The sequence below is a fragment of the Hyla sarda genome, chromosome 10, assembly GCF_029499605.1.
Source record: "Hyla sarda isolate aHylSar1 chromosome 10, aHylSar1.hap1, whole genome shotgun sequence".
NCBI classification, from domain to species: Eukaryota; Metazoa; Chordata; class Amphibia; order Anura; family Hylidae; genus Hyla; species Hyla sarda.
The window spans coordinates 141,172,013-141,196,457 of NC_079198.1; the positions used below are offsets into that span (position 1 = coordinate 141,172,013).

At 46.6% G+C, this 24,445-nt stretch overlaps 2 protein-coding genes across 5 annotated transcripts in view; one reads left to right on the top strand and one right to left on the bottom strand.

Annotated features, from left to right (window-relative positions):
* Window positions 1–4,154, bottom strand: part of RNF207 (ring finger protein 207) — a 92,926-nt gene extending 88,772 nt beyond the window's left edge. For 2 of the 4 annotated variants that reach the window (XM_056542953.1, XM_056542952.1), the window contains exons 1-2: window positions 3,969–4,154; window positions 3,396–3,870 (exon numbers count right to left, since the gene is read on the bottom strand). Coding sequence is in view for 1 of the 4 variants with exons in the window: in XM_056542951.1 (XP_056398926.1) it covers window positions 3,969–3,993 (25 nt within the window). In the remaining 3 variants the exon portion in view is untranslated. The remainder of the gene's footprint in view (window positions 1–3,395; window positions 3,871–3,968) is intronic. The other 2 variants (XM_056542954.1, XM_056542951.1) reach the window with 2 other exon arrangements.
* Window positions 4,155–4,283: 129 nt separating this feature from the next.
* On the top strand, window positions 4,284–17,414 carry RPL22 (ribosomal protein L22). Its single transcript, XM_056542959.1, has 4 exons — window positions 4,284–4,335; window positions 13,586–13,690; window positions 16,109–16,233; window positions 17,216–17,414. The coding sequence occupies exons 1-4, from the start codon at window positions 4,324–4,326 to the stop codon at window positions 17,358–17,360; spliced, it is 387 nt and encodes a 128-aa protein (XP_056398934.1). The 5' UTR covers window positions 4,284–4,323; the 3' UTR covers window positions 17,361–17,414.
* The last annotated feature ends 7,031 nt before the right edge of the window (window positions 17,415–24,445 follow it).

Genomic DNA, 24,445 nt, shown 5'->3' on the forward strand with positions numbered 1-24,445 from the left:
GCTGGCAGGACACCGGGAGGGCCCTTACCTGCCTCCTCGGTGTCCGATCGGCGAATGACTGCTCCGTGCCTGAGATCCAGGCAGGAGCAGTCAAGCACCGATAATGCTGATCACAGGCGTGTTAATACACACCAGTGATCAGCATAGGAGATCAGTGTGTGCAGTGTTATAGGTCCCTATGGGATAACAATGATCAGTATAAGAGATCAGTGTGTGCAGTGTTATAGGTCCCTATGGGATAACAATGATCAGTATAAGAGATCAGTGTGTGCAGTGTTATAGGTCCCTATGGGATAACAATGATCAGTATAAGAGATCAGTGTGTGCAGTGTTATAGGTCCCTATGGGACCTATAACACTGCAAAAAAAATGTTAAAAAAAAAGTGTTAATAAAGGTCATTTAACTCCTTCCCTAATAAAAGTTAGAATCACCCCCCTTTTCCCATAAAAAAAAATAAAACAGTGTAAAAAAAAAAAAAATAAACATATGTGGTATCGCCGCGTGCGTAAATGTCCGAACTATAAAAATATATCATTAATTAAACCGCACGGTCAATGGCGTACGCGCAACAAAAATTCCAAAGTAAAAAAACGCGCATTTTTGGTCACTTTTTATACCATTAAAAAATTAATAAAAAGTGATCAAAAAGTCCGATCAAAACAAAAATCATACTGATAAAAACTTCAGATCATGGCGCAAAAAATGAGCCCTCATACCGCCCCGTACGTGGAAAAATAAAAAAGTTATAGGGGTCAGAAGATGACATTTTTAAACGTATAAATTTTCCTGCATGTAGTTATGATTTTTTCCAGAAGTGCGACAAAATCAAACCTATATAAGTAGGGGATCATTATAACCGTATGGACCTACAGAATAATGATAAGGTGTAATTTTTACCGAAATATGCACTGCGTAGAAACGGAAGCCCCCAAAACTTACAAAATGGCGTTTTTTTTCCGATTTTGTCGCACAATGATTTTTTTTTTCGTTTCGACGTGCATTTTTGGGTAAAATGACTAATGTCACTGCAAAGTAGAATTGGCGACGCAAAACATAAGCCATAATATGGATTTTTAGGTGGAAAATTGAAAGGGTTATGATTTTTAAAAGGTAAGGAGGAAAAAACGAAAGTGCAAAAACAGAAAAACCCTGAGTGCTTAAGGGGTTAAAGGGGTATTCCAGGGAAAAACTTTTTTTTATATATCAACTGGCTCCGGAAAGTTAAACAGATTTGTAAATTACTTCTATTAAAAAAATCTTAATCCTTCCAATAGTTATCAGCTTCTGAAGTTGAGTTGCTGTTTTCTGTCTAACTGCTCTCTGATGACTCACGTCCCGGGAGCTGTGCCGTTCCTATGGGGATATTCTCCCATCATGCACAGCTTCCGGGACGTGACATCATCATTGAGCAGTTAGACAGAAAACTTCAGAAGCTAATAACTATTGGAAGGATTAAGATTTTGTAATAGAAGTAATTTACTAATCTGTTTAACTTTCCGGAGCCAGTTGATATATAAAAAAAAGGTTTTGCCTGGAATACCACTTTAATTATGACAACACTTATTTTACCATAAAATGTACGGAAATTTTGGAGGATTTTGTTTTCACGCTGTACACTTTACGGTAAAAATTACATGTTTTATTTATTTTGTGGGTCGATACGATTAAAAGGATCCCCATGGTTACATACTTTTTTATTATTGTATTGCTTTTAAAAAAGAAAACTTTTTTTTCACATAATAAAGTATGTTTAAATTGCCCTATTTTGACCACCTATAACTTTCTAATTTTTCCGTTTACGGGGCTAAATGAGGACTAATTTTTTCCGGTGGAAAACATTTTTTCTTTAAATCAACTGGTGCCAGAAAGTTAAGCAGATTTTAAAAATGTGAATCTTTCCAGTACCTATCAGCTGCTGAATGTTCCAGAGGAAGTTGTGTAGTTCTTTCCAGTCTGACCACAGTGCTGACACCTCTGTCCATGTCAGGAACTGTCCAAAGTAGGAGCAAATCCCCATAGAAAACCTCTCCTGCTCTGAACAGTTCCAAAAATGGACAGAGGTGTCAGCAGAGAGCACTGTGGTCAGACTGATAATAACTACACAACTTTATGTGGAGCATACAGCAGCTGATAAGTACTGGAAGGATTAAGATTTTTAAATAAAATAAATTTACAAATCTGTATAACTTTCTGGCACCAGTTCATTTAAAAAAAATTGTTTACCACCGGAGTACCCCTGTAAGTAGATAAAGTGACTTGTAGCTTCTAGCAGCTATTTTTCCCTATTCTTAATGTTTTCCCTATTTTAGGTGACATTTTGGCAACTTTGGAACCAATCACTAGTTTCCCATTGAGTTCTGGTCTTAGGATAGAATAAAATAAACTCGGAATGTAACTTGCGGGTGCATTCTAAATTTATATTTTTTTGTCAGATAACTTTGGAAACCACAATGTATTCCGGCGGTGAAACGCGTCGAGAAGGGAGGAGACATTTCATACACCGGCTGATTGATTCTTGGTGAAATAATTACAGCGCCCCCTAGAGCATTGGCGTGTCAGCTCTTCAACCAATGGCAGTGGGGACACCCTTCAGCCTGTATTCATCTTTACAGCCTCTTTCCCCAACTTTCTATGGGATATGAGGACAGGATATAAGGATAAGATATGAGGACGGGATATGAGGATAAGATATGAGGACGGGATATGAGGACGGGATATGAGGACGGGATATGAGGACGGGATATGAGGATAAGATATGAGGACGGGATATGAGGATAAGATATGAGGACGGGATATGAGGACGGGATATGAGGACGGGATATGAGGACAGGATATAAGGATAAGATATGAGGACGGGATATGAGGATAAGATATGAGGACGGGATATGAGGACGGGATATGAGGACGGGATATGAGGACGGGATATGAGGACGGGATATGAGGATAAGATATGAGGATAAGATATGAGGACGGGATATGAGGACGGGATATGAGGATAAGATATGAGGACGGGATATGAGGACAGGATATGAGGACGGGATATGAGGACGGGATATGAGGATAAGATATGAGGATAAGATATGAGGACGGGATATGAGGACGGGATATGAGGATAAGATATGAGGACGGGATATGAGGACGGGATATGAGGATAAGATATGAGGACGGGATATGAGGACGGGATATGAGGACAGGATATAAGGATAAGATATGAGGACGGGATATGAGGATAAGATATTAGGGCGGAAGATGAGGACGGAAGATGAAGACGGGATATTAGGACAGGATATGAGGACAAGTACTTCATCCTTTGTTGATTTTCCTCCCCAACAAGGATAAGGTAGGAAAAACCGGGCAACGCCGAGTACTCAGCTAGTATAAAAAGTAGAGTCACCATGTAAATATGTATAATGATCCTGATCATAGTCCAGAGCTGTAATCACAGTTCTGATGCTTTGTCTCTACCATGTCCGGGTATGCTGGGAGTTGTAGTTTTGCAACAGCTGGAGGCCCCCTGGTTGGGAAATACAGAATTAATCTATATAAAGAAGTAGAGTCACCATGTAAATAAATATAATGATCCAGATTATAGTCCTTAGCTGTAATCACAGTTCTGTCGCTTTGTTTCTGCCATGTCTGCCTATGCTGGGAGTTGTAGTTTAACAACAGCTGGAGGCACCCTTGTTGGGACACACAGAATATATCTATATAAGAAGAAGAGTCACCATGTAAATAAGAATATTGATCCTGATTATATTCCAGAGCTGTAATCACAATTCTGCCGATTTATTTCTACCATGTCCAGGCATGCTGGGAGTTGTAGTTTTGCAACAGCTGGAGGCACCCTTGTTGGGACACACAGAATATATCTATATAAAAAGTAGAGTCACCATGTAAATAAGAATATTGATCCTGATTATAGTCCAGAGCTGTAATCACAATTCTGCCGCTTTGGAGGCTCTAGTACCTGATATAATAACTACATTTCCCATAATACAATAAGAATTCTTTGCAGACACTGAACAAACATGGAATGCTGGGAGATTTCAGCTCTGAATAATGGATGTACACCGTGGATAGTGACTCAGTGGACATCCCCTTTAAGTGTATACAGGGTGAAATGGACCCCAGTGACTACTCCCCCCCACGTCCACAGAGAAGCCAGTATGATGAGCACGTGACCCAGGCCGCGCAGTCGATGCCCGCTCTACGGACATGCGCGTTAGAGCCCATCGATCGGCTCGGCGCTCCTCAGCGATGCGGGCCGCGTACATAGCGCATGCGCGGCGGCTTCCTCTTCCTTTCAGCCATCTGAGGTCGCCATGGCTCCTGTGGTCAGTACCGCGCTGCGCACGTTGTGCCGTTCACACTGGTCTCCTCCGCCCCCGGTGCAGCTCCCCGGCTCTGCTCCGCTCTCCTGCTGTATGGGGGCACTTTCCCCGGGTGATCCCGGCTGTCGGTCCCGCGGTGTGGAGGCAGCAGGAGGGCGGTGTGTGCTGCAGTGTGCAGCGTGAGGAGCCGAGGCCTGGGCGCCGCCGGGAGCGGGGAGGATAACGGGGGTGGTGACTGGTGTATCGGCCCCGGGGGAGCGGGACGAGGGGCCCGGGAAGAGGAGAGGCCCGGGAAGAGGAGAGGCCCTGGGGGAAGGCCTCATCCTCCACCACCGGGCTCCCCGGCCTCATCCTCCGCTACCCCGCTCCACCACCGGGCTCCCCGGCCTCATCCTCCTCCACCGGGCTCCCCGGCCTCATCCTCCTCCACCGGGCTCCCCGGCCTCATCCTCCTCCACCGGGCTCCCCGGCCTCATCCTCCTCCACCGGGCTCCCCGGCCTCATCCTCCTCCACCGGGCTCCCCGGCCTCATCCTCCTCCACCGGGCTCCCCGGCCTCATCCTCCACCACCGGGCTCCCCGGCCTCATCCTCCACCACCGGGCTCCCCGGCCTCATCCTCCACCACCGGGCTCCCCGGCCTCATCCTCCACCACCGGGCTCCCCGGCCTCATCCTCCTCCACCGGGCTCCCCGGCCTCATCCTCCACCACCGGGCTCCCCGGCCTCATCCTCCTCCACCGGGCTCCCCGGCCTCATCCTCCTCCACCGGGCTCCCCGGCCTCATCCTCCTCCACCGGGCTCCCCGGCCTCATCCTCCACCACCGGGCTCCCCGGCCTCATCCTCCACCACCGGGCTCCCCGGCCTCATCCTCCACCACCGGGCTCCCCGGCCTCATCCTCCACCACCGGGCTCCCCGGCCTCATCCTCCACCACCGGGCTCCCCGGCCTCATCCTCCACCACCGGGCTCCCCGGCCTCATCCTCCACCACCGGGCTCCCCGGCCTCATCCTCCACCACCGGGCTCCCCGGCCTCATCCTCCACCACCGGGCTCCCCGGCCTCATCCTCCACCACCGGGCTCCCCGGCCTCATCCTCCACCACCGGGCTCCCCGGCCTCATCCTCCACCACCGGGCTCCCCGGCCTCATCCTCCACCACCGGGCTCCCCGGCCTCATCCTCCACCACCGGGCTCCCCGGCCTCATCCTCCACCACCGGGCTCCCCGGCCTCATCCTCCACCACCGGGCTCCCCGGCCTCATCCTCCACCACCGGGCTCCCCGGCCTCATCCTCCACCACCGGGCTCCCCGGCCTCATCCTCCACCACCGGGCTCCCCGGCCTCATCCTCCACCACCGGGCTCCCCGGCCTCATCCTCCACCACTGGGCTCCCCGGCCTCATCCTCCACCACTGGGCTCCCCGGCCTCATCCTCCACCACCGGGCTCCCCGCCTCATCCTCCTCCTCCACCGGGCTCCCCGGCCTCACCCTCCTCCTCCACCGGGCTCCCCGGCCTCACCCTCCTCCTCCACCGGGCTCCCCGGCCTCCTCCTCCTCCTCCACCGGGCTCCCCGGCCTCCTCCTCCACCGGGCTCCCCGGCCTCCTCCTCCACCGGGCTCCCCGGCCTCCTCCTCCTCCACCGGGCTCCCCGGCCTCCTCCTCCTCCACCGGGCTCCCCGGCCTCCTCCTCCTCCACCGGGCTCCCCGGCCTCCTCCTCCTCCACCGGGCTCCCCGGCCTCCTCCTCCTCCTCCACCGGGCTCCCCGGCCTCCTCCTCCTCCTCCACCGGGCTCCCCGGCCTCCTCCTCCTCCTCCACCGGGCTCCCCGGCCTCCTCCTCCTCCTCCACCGGGCTCCCCGGCCTCCTCCTCCTCCTCCACCGGGCTCCCCGGCCTCCTCCTCCTCCTCCACCGGGCTCCCCGGCCTCCTCCTCCTCCTCCACCGGGCTCCCCGGCCTCCTCCTCCTCCTCCACCGGGCTCCCCGGCCTCCTCCTCCTCCTCCACCGGGCTCCCCGGCCTCCTCCTCCTCCTCCACCGGGCTCCCCGGCCTCCTCCTCCTCCTCCACCGGGCTCCCCGGCCTCCTCCTCCTCCTCCACCGGGCTCCCCGGCCTCCTCCTCCTCCTCCACCGGGCTCCCCGGCCTCCTCCTCCTCCTCCACCGGGCTCCCCGGCCTCCTCCTCCTCCTCCACCGGGCTCCCCGGCCTCCTCCTCCTCCTCCACCGGGCTCCCCGGCCTCCTCCTCCTCCTCCACCGGGCTCCCCGGCCTCCTCCTCCACCGGGCTCCCCGGCCTCCTCCTCCTCCTCCACCGGGCTCCCCGGCCTCCTCCTCCTCCTCCACCGGGCTCCCCGGCCTCCTCCTCCTCCTCCACCGGGCTCCCCGGCCTCCTCCTCCTCCTCCACCGGGCTCCCCGGCCTCCTCCTCCTCCTCCACCGGGCTCCCCGGCCTCCTCCTCCTCCTCCAGCCGGGCTCCCCGGCCTCCAGCGTCTGCCACCGGGCAGGCCTGATGTGTGGATCACCGGAACTTTATATAAATCATTATATATGGGGTATAGTGGGCGGGGGTCGGCTACGGGGTATAGTGGGCGGGGGTCGGCTACGGGGTATAGTGGGCGGGGGTCGGCTACGGGGTATAGTGGGCGGGGGTCGGATACATGCAGTGTAATGTCAGGGCCTAGTGCTTGTCTGTAATAAACATAATGTTCGGCGCTCATGTCTGGATTGGGCTGGGTTCACACTACGTTTTTCAACTACGGTTCCCACATAAGTTTTCTTTCAAAAACCGTTTGGGAAAAAAACGGAAGGAACAATATGGGAAAAAGTAAACCGTATGGGTTTTTAAACAGTATGCTGTTTTTAAAAGTGCATACAGTGCCGTCAGTTTTTATAGGAAAAAAACCCATGTTTTTGAAAATGTTATCCATTTTTAATGGGAGGGGTCTTTAGGATTCGAATGCGCACGTGCAAAGTAAAAACGTATACGTTTTTCCCGTATGGCACCATATAAATGTGCGTTTCCCATTGACGTCCATGTTTAAAAAAAAAAACGTATGCGGTTGCAGGTACCCACGGTTTTGACTCCGGTTTAAAAACCGTACTGCAGCTGCATAAGTTTTTTTTTTTTTTTTGAAAGTTTAAGTCTAAGTTTAAGTTTTTACTTTGCGCATTCGAATCCTAAAGACCCCTGCCATTAAAAATGGACAAAATTTTCAAAAACTTATGGTTTTTTTTTCTATAAAAACTGACGGCACTGTATGCACTTTTAAAAACAGTATACTGTTTAAAAACGCATACGGTTTACTTTTTCCCATATTGTTCCTTCCGTTTTTTTCCCATACGGTTTTTGATGGAAAACGTATGTGGGAACCGTAGTTGAAAAACGTAGTGTGAACCCAGCCTATTCACATCCAACTTGGAGGCTGTTTCTGATCTGACAGACGAAAACAATTACAGAGTGCAGCAGGGTTTTTATTTGTTTTTTTATTTTATTTATTTTTTTACTATGGTCCCAGAAATTCTGTAGAATCTGTTTTTATTAGAATTTGTGTGTGTGGATATATATATATATATACAGGTCATTCCCAAGTGCAAAGTTACAGACCGAAAACATTTACAATAAGAAATGGCATAAACGCAAGCAGAGAGCCTAAGAGCATTATAGGGGTACCCCAAAAAATTATGGTAAACGGCCCAAGACCTGATGGAGGAGTCACTGCTAGAAGATCACAACTAGAGATGAGCGAACTTACAGTAAATTCGATTCGTCACGAACTTCTCGGCTCGGCAGTTGATGACTTATCCTGCATAAATTAGTTCAGCTTTCAGGTGCTCCCGTGGGCTGGAAAAGGTGGATACAGTCCTAGGAAAGAGTCTCCTAATACTGTATCCACCTTTTCCAGCCCACCGGAGCACCTGAAAGCTGAACTAATTTATGCAGGAAAAGTCAGCAACCGCCGAGCCGAGAAGTTTGTGACGAATTGAATTTACTGTAAATTCGCTCATCTCTACAGATGATCTGTAAGGCTGCATTCACATTAGGTTTGTAGCCTACGGCAGGGATACGGGAGTGCCCGGTTCTCCTCTCCCCCTGCCGGATCCGTCGGCCGTAGGCGACAAATATAATGTGAATGCAGCCTAATAAGTTATAATGTTCAGAACCCAGGAGAAATAAAGGGAAAGATTTATATAATGATCGGCAGGTAAAAGAATCCAAGGTTTATTCCATGTGCAGGAAGAGGGGGGAGGGGGGCTTCATCTCTGCAGATTTTTCCTCCATTTTTTTCCCCAGCTATTTACGCCTCAGTCTGGCCCAAAAAGTGATTTTGTTGCATTTTTGTTGAGTTATTCTAGCTGTGGAACGGTAGCAGATTGCTGTGAATGTAGTTTTTCTTGCCAAATGGTATAAACTCTGGTGTTCAGACACAATACATAAGGAGATCTGCATATAAAACCTGCGATCTGTAATTGCTGAGCGTTAATATTTACTTATATTTTATGCATATGTCAGCAGTGGAGGCCCTATATTAAGGTTGAACATGAGGCCCTCACTGACACCTGTATTTATAATATGTCCCAGTAGGTAGTGATTCTCCTAATTCCCCCCCCCCCCCCCCCCCCCCAAATTATGTAGAAGCCCCTAGAAGATAGGAAATGCCTCCCCCCACACACACACCTTCCCAAATTGGGTAGAAGCCCTCAAAAGTTGGGTAGAGAATCTCCTTTTAGTTTGATGCACCCGATCGGGATGTAGGGGAACCTTCCTTTTCAGGTAGGAGCCCCCAGTAGTTAGGTAGAAAATCTTCTATTAGGTAGACACCCCCATTAAATTTACCCCAGTCCCCTCCAAAAGCAAATACAGATCCCACGCACCTTCCCTCTGCTCCTGTACTGAAGCTTCTGCGTCCCCAAGCTTAGGCTGGGTCCACACTACGTTTTGTCCCATACGGGAGCGCATACGGCAGGGGGGAGCTAAAAGCTCGCGCTCCCGTGTGTGACCGTATGCGCTCCCGTATGTCATTCATTTCAATGAGCCGACCGGAGTGAAACGTTCGGTCGGCTCATTTTTGCGCCGTATGCGCTTTTACAACCGGACCTAAAACTGTGGTCAACCACGGTTTTAGGTCCGGTTGTAAAAGCGCATACGGCGCAAAAATGAGCCGACCGGACCGAACGTTTCACTCCGGTCGGCTCATTGAAATGAATGGCATACGGGAGCGCGAGCTTTTAGCTCCCCCCTGCCGTATGCGCTCCCGTATGGGACAAAACGTAGTGTGGACCCAGCCTTAGTGATGCAGGACCTTCTGCATGATGTCATTGCACAGCAGGTCCTGCACCACTACCACTAACCGAGCGAACTATCAGGCCTCAGTGATGGAACATTGGGAAAGTGAGAGGGATTATTTTTTTTTTCATATACAGTGGGGATCAAAAGTTTGGGCACCCCAGGTAAAAAATTGTATTAATGTAAATAAAGAAGCCAAGGAAAGATGGGAAAAATCTCCAAAAGGCATCAAATTACAGATTAGACATTCTTATATGTCACCAAAAGTTACATTTTATTTCCATCATTTACACTTTCAAAATAACAGAAAACAAAAAAATGGCGTCTGCTAAAGTTTGGGCCCCCTGCAGAGTTTATAGCATGCACTGCCCCCTTTACAAAGCTGAGACCTGCCAGTGTCATGGATTGTTCTCAATCATCATCTGGGAAGACCACGTGATGTCAATCTCAAAGGTTTTAAATGCCCAGACTCATCTGACCTTGCCCCAACAATCAGCACCATGGGTTCTTCTAAGCAGTTGTCTAGAAATCTGAAACTGAAAATAGTTGACGCTCACAAAGCTGGAGAAGGCTATAAGAAGATAGTAAAACGTTTTCAGATGTCAATATCCTCTGTTCAGAATGTAATTAAGAAATGTCAGTCATCAGGAACAGTGGAAGTTAAAGCAAGATCTGGAAGACCAAGAAAAATATCAGACAGAACAGCTCGCAAGGGAAAAACTATTTAAAACTCACGCTTGACTGCACAATCCCTCCAGAAAGATCTGGGAGACACTGGAGTTGTGGTACACTATTCCACTATAAAGAGATACTTGTACAAATATGGTCTTCATGGAAGATTCATCAGAAGAAAACCTCTTCTACGTCCTCACCACAAAAATCAGCGTTTGAACTTTGCAGATGAACATATAGACAAGCCTGATGCATTTTGGAAACAAGTTCTGTGGACCGATGACATTAAAATTGAACTTTTTGGCGGGAATGAGCAAAGGTACGTTTGGAGAAGAAGGGGAACAGAATTTAATGAAAAGAACCTCTGTCCAACTGTTAAGCATGGGGGTGGATCAATGATGCTTTGGGGTTGTATTGCAGCCAGTGGCACAGGGAACATCTCAGGAGTAGAAGGAAAAATGGATTCAATAAAATTTCAGCAAATTTTGGATGCTAACTTGATGCCATCTGTGAAAAAGCTGAAGCTAAAGAGAGGACGGCTTCTACAAATGGATAATGATCCTAAACACACCTCGAAATCCACGGGGGATTACATCAAGAGGCGTAAACTGAAGGTTTTGCCATGGCCTTCACAATCTGACCTCAACATAATTGAAAATCTATGGATAGACCTTAAAAGAACAGTGCGTGACAGACAGCCAAGAAATCTCAAAGAACTGGAAGACTTTTATAAGGAAGAATGAGCAAAGATACCTCAAACAAGAACTGGAAGACTCTTGGCTGCTACAAAAAGCGTTTACAAGCTGTGATACTTGCCAAAGGGGGCAGTACAAGATATTAACTCTGCAGGGGGCACAAACTTTTGCAGACGCCACTTTTTTGTTTTCTGTTATTTTGAAAGTGTAAATGATGGAAATAAAATGTAACTTTTGTTGACATATTATAAGAATGTCTAATCTGTAATTTGATGCCTTTTGGAGATTTTTCCATCTTTCCTTGGATTCTTTATGTACATTAACCCCTTAAGGACCAAGGACGTACCGGTACATCCTGAGTCCTTTCTATAACGCGGGGCCACGACGTGGCCCCGCATCATAGCGTGTGGGGCCCGGCCTCTATCAACGGCCGGGACCCATGGCTAATAGCGCGCGGCAGTTATCGTAGTGCCGCGCGCTATTAACCCTTTAGACGCGGCGTTCAAAGTTGAACGCTGCGTCTAAAGTTGAACGCTGCGTCTAAAGTGAAACCATGCCGGTTAGCTCAGGGGGCTGTTCAGGATCGCAGCGTCCCGAACAGCTGTTAGACACGAGGAGGGTCCCTACCTGCCTCCTGGTGTCCGATAGCCGAATGACTGCTCAGTGCCTGAGATCCAGGCATGAGCAGTCAAGCGGCAGAATCATCGATCAGTGGTTTCCTATGAGAAACCGGTGATCAATGTAAAAGATCAGTGTGTGCAGTGTTATAGGTCCCTATGGGATAACAATGATCAATATAAGAGATCAGTGTATGTAATGTTATAGGTCCCTATGGGAGCTATAACATTGCAAAAAAAGTGAATAAAGATCATTTAACCCCTTCCCTATTAAGTTTGAATCACCCCCCTTTTCACATTAAAAAAAAAGTGTAAATAAAAATAAACGTGGTATCGCCGCATGCGGAAATGTCCGAATTATAAAAATATATCGTTAATTAAACCGCACGGTCAATGGCGTACGCGCAAAAAAAATCCAAAGTCCAAAATAGTGTATTTTTGGTCACTTTTTAGATCGTGAAAAAATTTATAAAAAGTGATCAACAAGTCCGATCAATACAAAAAGGGTACCGCTAAAAACTTCAGATCACGGCGCAAAAAACGAGCCCTCATACTGACCCATACACGGTAAAATAAAAGTTATAGGGGTCAGAAGATGACAATTTTAAACATATAAATTTTCTTGCATGTAGTGATTTTTTTCAGAAGTACGACAAAATCCAACCGATATAAGTAGGGGATCATGTTAATCATATGGACCTACAGAATAATAAGGTGTAATGTTTACCGAAAAATTTACTGCGTAGAAACAGAAGCCCCCAAAAGTTACAAAATGACGGCTTTTTTTTTTTTCTTCAATTTTGTCTCATAATGATTTTTTTTTTCTGTTTCACCGTAGTTTTTTGGGTAAAATGATTGATGTCACTGCAAAGTAGAATTGGTGGCGCAAAAAAATAAGCCACAATATTGATTTTTAGGTGCAAAATTGAAAGGGTTATGATTTTTAAAGGTGAGGAAAAAACGAAAGTGCAAAAACTGAAAACCCCCTGGTCCTTAAGGGGTCAATACAAATTTTTACCTGGGGTGCCCAAACTTTTCATCCCCACTGTAGTTTTTGTTAAATTTTATTACTTTTTGGGGGGGGGGGGATGTGATGTGACCAAAATCAACAATTTTTGTGTTTGGGATTTTTTTGCGTTTACGCCATTCACAGTGCAGGGTCAGAAACATAATAATAATTTTATTAGTTGGCCCGTGGCAATATCAAATGTTTTTTTATTTTTCTATAATTTTTTTTTTAGATGGAAAAAAACACTAGACCATACATGTCCCTTTGGATTCCACTGTCAACTTTGACAGCGCAAACTAAAGGGTTAATACCCAGCTGCGGCGATCGCCACATGTCAGCTATTAGCGGCAGCCCCTGCTACAAGAATCAGTCGGGGGCTGCGGGGTCTGTGATGGACATTGGAGCAATCTCGGATGTCGGTCATTACAAGCAGATGTCAGCTGCTGATAGGAGTTGGCATCTCCCGTGTATGATGCCGACCCAACCCATGATGTACATGTATGTCATGGGTCGGGAAGGGGTTAAGCCACGCCCCCCCAAATTTTTCGGCGGCAAATGCTGAAAGGGGCATTTTCGGCAGCCGATATTTCGGTGCAGCCCTAGTCTGCAGGTATCGGAGACATTTGCATGAGTCCAAGGACTAATGTCCGCTATTGGTGCAGTTACGGACACCAGCGTTGGTGACAGATTATACCCAGAGAATGTCGCTGAGTTTTACCGTGGATCTTCCTGCTTGAAATCTTTGGCGCTCATGCAACATGTGAACACTCGCTGTATAGTCACATTGAGGGAGATTTACCAATCAGATCACTTTTCATTTTTAAAAAGACCTCTGCAAAATGAAAGAAGCGATTTGATTGGTTGCCATGGGCATCTCTTCCTCTACACAGGTTGTGGTAAATCTCCGCCATTGTTTTTATCACCTCGATGTCTTAATAGTGGGGAAAACGTGTCCAACTTTTATTTCTTTTTGTTTCTTTAGAAAAAGTCCTCAACAAAAGGCAGCAAGAAGAAGAAGCAGCTGCTGAAGTTCACCTTGGACTGCACACACCCTGTAGAAGATGGCATCATGGATGCTGCTAACTTTGTAAGTTTAGGAAAGATCCCTGTGTGATAGAAGTTAAAGGTTTTAATGTTTAAAGGGGTACTCTGCCCCTAGACATCTTATCCCCTATCCAAAGGTCGCCACTGGGGACCCCTGCGATCTCTCCTGCAGCGAGGATCACTCCGTGGCTGAGGACGGGCAATACAGGGGATGGAGTATCGTAACGTCACAGCTCCGCCCCCTCGTTACGGCCACCACGCCCCTTCCTATAGACTTGCATTGAGGGGGCGGAGTCGTGACTTCACAATACTCAATCACCTGTATTTGCCAGTCATCAGCCACGTAGCGATCCTCGCTCTGTGTAGCTGAGGAACGGGGGTTGCCCAGGAGAGATTGTGGGGTTCCCCAGCGGCGGGACCCCCACAATCAGACATCTTATCCCTTATCCTTTTGGATAGGGGGTAAGATGTCAAGGGGCAGAGTACCCCTTTAATGTTAAGGGGGTTGTCTAGTGAAAAACAAGTTATCACCTGTCCACAGGAAAGAGCAGTATTTCCAAACAACGGTGCCTCCAGCTGCTGCAAAACTACAACTCCCAGCATGCTGGTAATAGTAGTTTTGCAACAGCTGGAGGTACCTTGGTTGGGTAAACACTGAGAGGGTATATTTGTCAGATTGCGAGGAGGTCAAACAGCTGGGACCCCCCCCCTCCCCCATGATTTCCAAAATGGTATCCTGGCTCTTGTGTGGTCTGGTTTAGAGCCAGGGCCCCATCCTGGAGACGACAATTGTGCTATTGACTTGAAGCAGGTGCCGTTTCCATGTTGTAGGATGAATAACCTGCTGAATGCGCACGTGGCCCAGAAGTTTTCTGACCCTGTCGGAGGTACCGGTCACGATGAGCCGCGGCAGGATATGTTTACACGTCCCAATCTCGTAGCCCGGGACTGACTAGAATGACAGCAGCCCCCATACAAGTCTATGAACCTTCCTGATCGCGTCGTCAATTAAAGTGTTACTGTCTTTAATAACAACTGTTTAATATAGATCAGACAGTTCAGTAGTTGTTGATCTCAGCGGGTCTCGCCCCTGAGCTGTGATCTATTATTAAATAGAAGTAATTACATATCTGTTTAACGGTCTGGCACCAATTTATTTAAAAAATATATTTTTTCACCGGAGTACCCCTTTAATAACGTACGATCACAGCAGGTTACAGGAGTGATTGATCTCAGGAGCGAGACCCACTGAGATCAACAACTTCTGACATGTCTGATCTATATTAAAAAGGTTTTAAAGGAGATCTGCAGCCATAGAAACTTATCCTCTATCTGAAAAATACGGGTAAGTGTCTGATCGTGGGGGATCCAAACCCCCCCGCCGATCTGTACAGGGCTCCGGCTCTCCATTTGAGGCAGAGATGCAGCGTTCGTGCATCTCTCCCCTCCCCCCCCCCCCCTCTCCCATAGAGGCGTATGATGGGCGCATGTTGTCTACCTCAGAGAGGCAATGCCAGGTCCCCGTATGGAAAATCGGGGGGGGGGGGGGGGGGAACCCCTGCGATTGGACCCTTATAGGATGTGTAAGACTGCAGATCTCCTTAATGACCGTAACACTGAACATCCTGTCACAGCTCATAATGACGGGGCCCATTTAAAGCCGTGTTCCTCAGCCTGCAGCTCTTTAGCTGTTGTGAATGTACAACTCCCATTATGCTCTTATTTGTCTTGGCTGTCGGAGTGATGGGAGTTGTTCTTTTGTAATAGCTGAAGAGCCACAGGGTGGGAAACACTGCTCTAAAGGAAAACGGTCACCCGTTCACCCGCACAATAACCCGATACACCAGTATATAGTGCGGGTGAGCAGGAGACCGATGCGGGGGCTCGGACTCTATACCTACGTGCAGTCCAGCGCCCCGTTCCTCCAAAGGTCCCCTCTTCCAGCGCTCACTTGCTTTGAGTTGGGCCCGTCTGCTAGATTTAAATATTCATAAACAATATTGAGCGATCATGTGACCGGCGCTTATGAATATTTAAATCTAGCAGACGGGCCCAACTCAAAGCAAGTGAGCGCTGGAAGAGGGGACCTTTGGAGGAACGGGGCGCTGGACTGCACGTAGGTATAGAGTCCGAGCCCCCGCATCGGTCTCCTGCTCACCCGCACTATATACTGGTGTATCGGGTTATTGTGCGGGTGAACGGGTGACCGTTTTCCTTTTTACATTGCTTATCATATAGGACTACATCTGCCTATATACTTTAACCCCTTAAGGACTCAGACCATTTGGGCCTTAATGACTCTATTTTATTTTTACATTTTCGTTTATTCCTCCGCTTGCTAAAATGTATAGTGCAGCGAATGGGTTTCCGTTCACAAATTCACACTTCGGAATCAATGTGTATCACAGGCCGGTCCTTTGTTCACTAGATCCCAATTCTGACTCTTTACACCTTATTACAGGAGCAGTTTTTACACGACCGCATCAAAGTGAATGGGAAGGTTGGCAACCTGGGCGGTGGTGTTGTCACCATCGAGAGGAGCAAAAGCAAAATTACAGTCACTTCTGAAGTACCATTCTCCAAAAGGTGAGTAACATGAGGAGCTGGAGGGCACCTGACCCTTTATTCAGGATTGGTGAGGGTCCCAGCAGTGAGACCTGTACTGATCAGTCACTTTGCACCCATTGGCCCTCATTTACTAAGAGTGTTGTGCAGGTTTCTTTGTGGGTTTTAATTCCCTACAATTTATTTCCCACGGTATTTACTAAGGTTTCCTACATTTTCCACTTTCCCTACACTTTGCTTTTTTTTACACCCGCTCTGATCTGTCGGGTTTTTACTCGGCTGAAATCCACCGCATTTCTGTCGAAACTTTAGTGAATATGTTGGGATTTTGTGAAAATGTTGAGAACACGCCCCTTTTCTGTGACCATGCCCCCTTTTCCCGACGGCCACGCCCCTTTTTCGGATTTTCATAGCAAATTGAAGAGTTAGTTGTTTTTTTTTTTTTCAATTCAGGCGCAGACAGAATTTCAGGCGCAATGTGCCCGAAACTGGCGCACAAACTGACAAAACATGTCGGGTTTGCAATAGTAAATGAGGGCCTTTGTGTGAATGGGTTAGGGTTTTTTCAACCAGTGTGCCTCCAGCTGTTGCGAAACTACTACTCCCAGAATGTCTGGACAGCCAACAGCTGGGTAAAGTTGGTCATTATTCTAAAACCCATTTTAGGGGGGGGGGTTTAGGATCGAGTGGGCTAAATGTTCAGATATCTACTATTCTGCATTGAAGGGGTACTCGGCTGCTCAGCGTTTGGAACAACGCCGGCGCTGGGAGCTCGTGATGTCATAGCCCCACCTCCTCAAGATGTCAAACCCCGCCCCCTCGATGCAAGTCTATCCTGAGTAGCGGAGTACCCCTTTAAGGTGTTAAAGCTCCATAATCCCTTTTATGAGCTATTTGTGTGTGTGTGGGGGGAGGGGGGGAATGATGGCTTCCTGTTCTATATTTCGTTTACCATTAAACGATGAACATCCTGACGTCTGAGCCGCCATCTTTCTTTTCCCAGGTACCTGAAATATCTGACTAAGAAATACCTAAAGAAGAACAGTCTGCGTGACTGGCTGCGCGTGGTCGCCAACAGTAAGGAAAGCTACGAGCTTAGATACTTCCAGATCAACCAGGACGAGGAGGAGGAGGAGGATGAAGATTAAGTTTTTTAGATCTGGATTTGTTTTGTATTTCTCAAAATAAATATGGGAACTCGTCATTTGTTTTAGTATTTTTTATTTTTATTTCATTTTTTTCCCCCTTTTACATAATTTTCATCAAGCAAAACATCAACTTAGTGGTAAGAGGCGAATCCTGCTGTGTCCTCATTTATAACAGTTCTTGTCGTTGTCCTGAATGGCTCATTACATGGAGCAAGATGGAGACGACCAATAATGTCCCACAACCAGGGCTGGAGCAAGGATTTTTGCCACCCTAGGGAAAAGCTAATTTTGCTGCCTCCTTGACACGCCCCACATTACTACTGGGGTGACACACTGTAACAAACCCCCTCCTCATGTAATCTCCTTACTACTGGGGTGACACACTGTAACGAACCCCCTCCTCATGTAATCTCCTTACTACTGGGGTGACACACTGTAACGAACCCCCTCCTCATGTAATCTCCTTACTACTGGTGTGACACACTGTAACAAACCTCCTCATGTAATCTCCTTACTACTGGGGTGACACACTGTAACAAACCCCCTCCTCATGTAATCTCCTTACTACTGGGGTGACATTAAAGGGGTTCTCTGGTGCTTAAACATCTTATCCCCTATCCAAAGTATAGGGGATAAGATGCCTGATCGCGGGAGTCCCGCTGCTGGGGACCCCCGGGATCATGCACGCGGCACCCAGTTTGTAATCAGTCCCTGTAGCGTGTTCGCTCCGGGACTGATTACCGACGACTACAGGGCGGGCTGTGTGTGACGTCACGCCTGCGCGGGACTCCCGCGATCAGGCATCTTATCCCCTATCCTTTTGGATAGGGGATAAGATGTTTAAGCACCGGAGAACCCCTTTAAGTTGCAGATCTCTTCACTCATAACAGCAGTGTCTGTCCAGGAATCATGTGACCTCCAGCTCAGCTCCGCCTCCTCCACAGCATCAACAAAGGTCCTTTAGCCACCATCTCTCCTATCCTGCATGGCTCTGCCCCGCCCCCAACATGTTACTGGTCACATGATGGTAACATCATCAAAGGTCCTTCAGCTTCTTGTTGCCAGTCTGCAGATGCGCTGCCAGCAGTGGCAGAGCGAGCTCCCTGTAGCTTATGACAGGGTTTCCCAACCAGAGTGCCTCCAGCTGTTGTAAAACTACAACTCCAAGCATGCCTGGACAGCCAAAGGCTGTCCGGCATGCTGGGAGTTGTAGTTTTGCAACAGCTGCAGGCACCTTGGTTGGGAAAACCTATTGTATGTCGAGGCCCGTTGGTGCGGTTTCCATGTACATTTACATGATTTGGTAAACTTCTGACTAGTGATGAGCAGCAGGGGCCATATTCGCATTTGCGATATTTCATGAATATATAGATGAATATTTGTCCTTTGTTGGCAAAATTTGCATATTCGCTATGTTCGTTCTCTTATATTTATCCATTCGAAAATTTGTAATGACATTCGCATAGTGCGCATGCGCAATTATATCTTTCACCTAAAAGAAGGGAGGGTCAGTGTCCAGTCTGGAAATGCCGATATTCGCATAAATATTCACATAAAAAAAAAAATTGTCATTGCGAATATATTTCACTATATTCTAAATATTTGCAAAATCGCGAAGTGACGATATTAGCGGTAAAATTTGCTTTTTGAATATTGGCGCTCAACACTACTTCTGACCACACACGGTAACAGTTTCACTAAATCCGGTGTCCCTGGCAAGGCCGCGCCTCCTGGTGACCCGATACTTTGGTCCTGCCCGGTAAATGCTGTGATTGGTCGGTCTGTTCAAACGGACGTATAGGGAGATGTTCCCCATCGGCGCAGGGGTCAACGGTCACGGGAGCAGCCGGGGTGCAGGTTTTATGACTGGGGTTTCAATCATACAGACCCCTAAAATCCACTCGGGAACTGGGTTTGTCCCTAAAAAAAAAAAATGTAAGTCCTATAAAAATAAAGGACATTTGTGAATTATTAACTTTGTGCAGTGTGAATATGCGTCTTACAAGCGGATTAATCAGAATTTCGAAAACTTATTTTTTTTCTTATAGCTTTGTAACATTGTGTTCTCACAAATTGTTCTGGGAATTGTTGTACTGAGCAACTCGACCAGTAACTACGTGGATTTCTGACACCTCCGGAACTAATGGGGGAAATTATCAGACGCTGCTGGAGGGTGAAGGGATTTTCTGCACTCTTTAAAGTTGTTTTTTTTGTTTTTTTTATGGCGGGGGGGGGGGGTACACCATATAAGTAAAGCGCTAGTTCACACACCCCACCCATATTGTGCAAAGATATTGGTGTTTAAAGGGGTACTCTGCTGGAATTATTTTTTTTTTAAATCAACTGGTGCCAGAAAGTTAAACAGGTTTGTAAATTACTTCTATTAAAAAATCTTAATCTTTCAGCTGCTGTAGGCTCCACAGGAAGTTGTGTAGTTCTTTCCAGTCTGACCACAGTGCTCTCTGCTGACACCTCTGTCCATGTCAGGAACTGTCCAGAGCAGGAGAGGTTTGCTATGGGGATTTGTCCTTACTCATGGACAGTTCCTGACACGGACAGAGGTGGCAGCATCCAGATGCGGTGAACTTAAAGGGGGACTCCGCTCCTAGACATCATATCCCCTGTCCCGCTAAGACCCCTGCAATCTCTGTGCAGCACCTGTCGTTCATTTAGAATGCTGGGTGTGGGAGCGTGATGTCACAACCACACCCCTAGTGATGTCATGTCACGCCCCCTCAATGCAAGTCTTACCAGCTGCTGTATGCTCCACAGGAAGTTCTTTTCTTTTTGAATTTATTTTCTGTCTGACCACAGTGATCTCTGTTGACACCTCTGTTCATTTTTGGAACTGTCCAGATTAGGAGCTGATCCCCATAACAAAACCTCTCCTGCTCCGGACAGTTCCTGACATGGACAGAGGGGTCAGCGGAGAGCACTGTGGTCAGGTAGAAAGGAAATTCAAAAAGAAAATAACTTCCTGTGGAGCATATAGCATCTGGTAAGTACTGGAAGGATTAAGATTAAAAAGAAGTCATTTACAAAACTGTTTAACTTTCTGGCACCAGTTAATTTAAAGAAAGTGTTTCCCAGTGCAATACCCCTTTAAAGGGGTACTCCGGTGAAAAACTTTTTTTTTTTTTTTTTAAATCAACTGGTGCCAGAAAGTTAAACAGATTTGTAAATTACTTCTATTAAAAAAATCTTGTAGTACCTATCAGCTGCTGAATACTACAGAGGATATTATTTTCTTTTTGGAACACAGAGCTCTCTGCTGACATCATGACCACAGTGCTCTCTTCTGACACCTCTGTCCATTTTAGGAACTGTCCAGAACAGCATATGTTTGCTATGGGGATTTCCTTTTACTCTGGACAGTTCCTAAAAAGGACAGAGATGTCAGCAGAGAGCACTGTGGTCATGATGTCAGCAGAGAGCTCTGTGTTTCAAAAAGAAAAGAATTTCTGCTGTAGTATTCAGCAGCTAATAAGTACAGGAAGGATTAAGATTTTTTAATAGAAGTAATTTACAAATCTGTTTAACTTTCTGGCACCAATTGATATAAAAAAAAGTTTTTCACCAGAGTACCCCTTTAAGTAAACAAGAAAACTGCCCCACCACTTATAACTGCCCCATCCCAATGGGCTTTGGGTGGTTTCAGTACTGAGGTGGACAGGTAAAGAACGCTTTTTGCTTTTTAACCCCTTAAGGACGCAGGGTTTTTCTGTTTTTGTGTTTTCATTTCTTCCTCATCACTTTCTAAAAATCATAACGCTTTCATTTATGGCTTATTTTTTGCGCCACCAATTCTACTTTGCAGTGACATCAGTAATTTTACCAAAATATCCACGGCGAAGCAGAATAAAAAAATTCATTGTGCATCAAAATTGAAGACAAAATGCCATTTTGTAACTTTTGGGGGCTTCCGTTTCTACGCAGTGCATATTTCGGTAAAAATGACACCTTATCATTATTCTGTAGGTCCATACGGTTAAAATGATCCCCTACTTATATAGGTTTGAGTTTGTTGTACTTCTGTAAAAAATCATAACTACATGCAGGAAAATGTATATGTTTAAAATTGTCATTTTCTGACCCATCTTATTTTTTCGCGTACGGGCTCATTTTTTTGCGCCGAAGTTTTTAGCGGTACCATTTTTATATTGATCGGACTTTTTGGTCGCTTTTTATTCACTTTTTCATGATATAAAAAGTGACCAAAATTACGCTATTTTCGTTGCGCGTACGACATTGACCGTGTGATTTAATTAACGATATATTTTTATAGTTCAGAGATTTCCCCAGGCAGCGATACCACATATGTTTATTTTTATTGACACAGTTTTTTTCTTTTTTTTTTTTTTTTAAACGGGAAAAGGCGGGTGATTCTAACTTTTAATAGGGAAGGGGTTAAATTATATTCATTTTTTTTAACCCTTTTTTTCCGGTGTTATAGCCCCCATAGGGACCTATAACACTGCACACACTGATCATTGTTATCCCATAGGAGGCTATAACACTGCACACACTGATCATTGTTATCCCATAGGAGACTAAAACACTGCACACACTGATCATTGTTATCCCATAGGAGGCTATAACACTGCACATACTGATCATTGTTATCCCATAGGAGGCTATAACACTGCACATACTGATCATTGTTATCCCATAGGAGACTATAACACTGCACACACTGATCATTGTTATCCCATAGGAGGCTATAACACTGCACATACTGATTATTGTTATCCCATAGGAGACTATAACACTGCACACACTGATCTCTTACACTGATCATTGTTATCCCATAGGAGACTATAACACTGCACACACTGATCATTGTTATCCCATAGGGACCTATAACACTGCACACACTGATCATTGTTATCCCATAGAAGACTATAACACTGCACACAGTGATCATTGTTATCCCATAGGAGGCTATAACACTGCACACACTGATCATTGTTATCCCATAGGAGACTATAACACTGCACATACTGATCATTGTTATCCCATAGGAGACTATAACACTGCACCCACTGATCATTGTTATCCCATAGGAGACTATAACACTGCACACACTGATCTCATACACAGATCATTGCCGTGCATTGACGCAGCAGAGATCAGTGTGATCGGCTGTCGAGAGCGGGGTCAGACGGCAGAGAGGGGTCAGACGGCAGAGCGGGGTCAGACGGCAGAGGGGGATCAGACGGCAGAGAGGGGTCAGATGGCAGAGAGGGGTCAGACGGCAGAGGGGGATCAGACGGCAGAGAGCTGGGTAATATTTTCAGGGGGAGAGTAACACCCCGTCTGCAGCAGCACACCCCTACACCCAGCAGTCCACAGTACAACCCAATTTTTAGTTTTTAAGAACATTTCGTTTTCTTGCAATAATTTCACATCGATCCTGACAATATATTTGTGTCCAGCAGATGTCGCCAGAGGAACATGTTGTAATTCTCCGCTTCTCTATCCCAGATCTCCTGATATCTTGTCCCCGTGTTGGAATCTGACATCGGATTTAAACTATGAAAACTACAAACACAGGAAATATTAAGGCTGAAAGGTCCAGTGCATTCTGGGTACATACTCCTCATACTCCCCATACTCCTCATACTCCCCCATACTCCTCATACTCCCCGTACTCCTCATACTCTTCATACTCCTCATACTCCCCCATACTCCTCATACTCCCCATACTCCTCATACTCCTCATACTCCCCCATACTCCCCATACTCCCCATACTCCTCATACTCCCCCATACTCCCCCATACTCCTCATACTCCCCATACTCCTCATACTCCCCATACTCCTCATACTCCCCCATACTCCCCATACTCCTCATACTCCCCATACTCCTCATACTTCCCCATACTCCTCATACTGCTCATACTCCCCCATACTCCTCATACTCCTCATACTCCCCATACTGCTCATACTCCCCATACTCCTCATACTCCCCCATACTCCTCATACTGCTCATACTCCCCATAATGCTCATACTCCCCATACTGCTCATACTCTCCATACTCCCCCATACTCCTCATACTCTTCATACTCCTCATACTCCCCATACTCCTCATACTCCCCATACTGCTCATACTCCCCATACTCCTCATACTCCCCCATACTCCTCATACTGCTCATACTCCCCATAATGCTCATACTCCCCATACTGCTCATACTCTCCATACTCCCCCATACTCCTCATACTCTTCATACTCCTCATACTCCCCCATACTCCTCATACTCCCCACACTCCCCATACTCCTAATACTCCTCTCAGCATTTAAATAAGCAATCGCTCTTGTTTTCTTGCCTCTGTAGTGCCGCACAGGCTATTATTAGAGAATAATGTAGAGGTTCGTGTGTATTCCTTGTGCTTACCTGTTTAGCTGATGTGGCAGGCTGATCATCTACTTAGGCTGCTGATGCTGTGACAAACTGACCAGACTCATAAGTGGGATGGGATCAGTTTACATTAATTTGAATATTAAAGGGTTTTCTTACAGAAATATTAGATCGAGCTAGAGTGGAGGTGTATAATTACTATATATCCTGATCCCATAGAGATAGCAGCAGCAGTATACAGATAGAGCTGGAGGGGAGGTGTATAACTACTATATATCCTGATCCCATAGAGATAGCAGCAGTATACAGATAGAGCTGGAGGGGAGGTGTATAACTACTAGATATCCTGATCCCATAGAGATAGCAGCAGTATACAGATAGAGCTGGAGAGGAGGTGTATAACTACTATATATCCTGATCCCATAGAGATAGCAGTAGTATACAGATAGAGCTGGAGAGGAGGTGTATAACTACTATAAATCCTGATCCGATAGAGATAGCAGCAGTATACAGATAGAGCTGGAGGGGAGGTGTATAACTACTATATATCCTGATCCCATAGAGATAGCAGCAGTATACAGATAGAGCTGGAGGGGGAGTGTATAACTACTATAAATCCTGATCCTATAGAAATAGCAGCAGCAGTATACAGATAGAGCTGGAGGAGGGGTGTATAACTACTATAAATCCTGATCCTATAGAAATAGCAGCAGCAGTATACAGATAG

Coding starts and splice junctions, on each gene's coding strand:
- RPL22 (XM_056542959.1), top strand. Junction 13,691..16,108: donor TCATGGATGCTGCTAACTTT/GTAAGTTTAGGA, acceptor ACCTTATTACAG/GAGCAGTTTTTACACGACCG. Junction 16,234..17,215: donor GAAGTACCATTCTCCAAAAG/GTGAGTAACATG, acceptor TTCTTTTCCCAG/GTACCTGAAATATCTGACTA.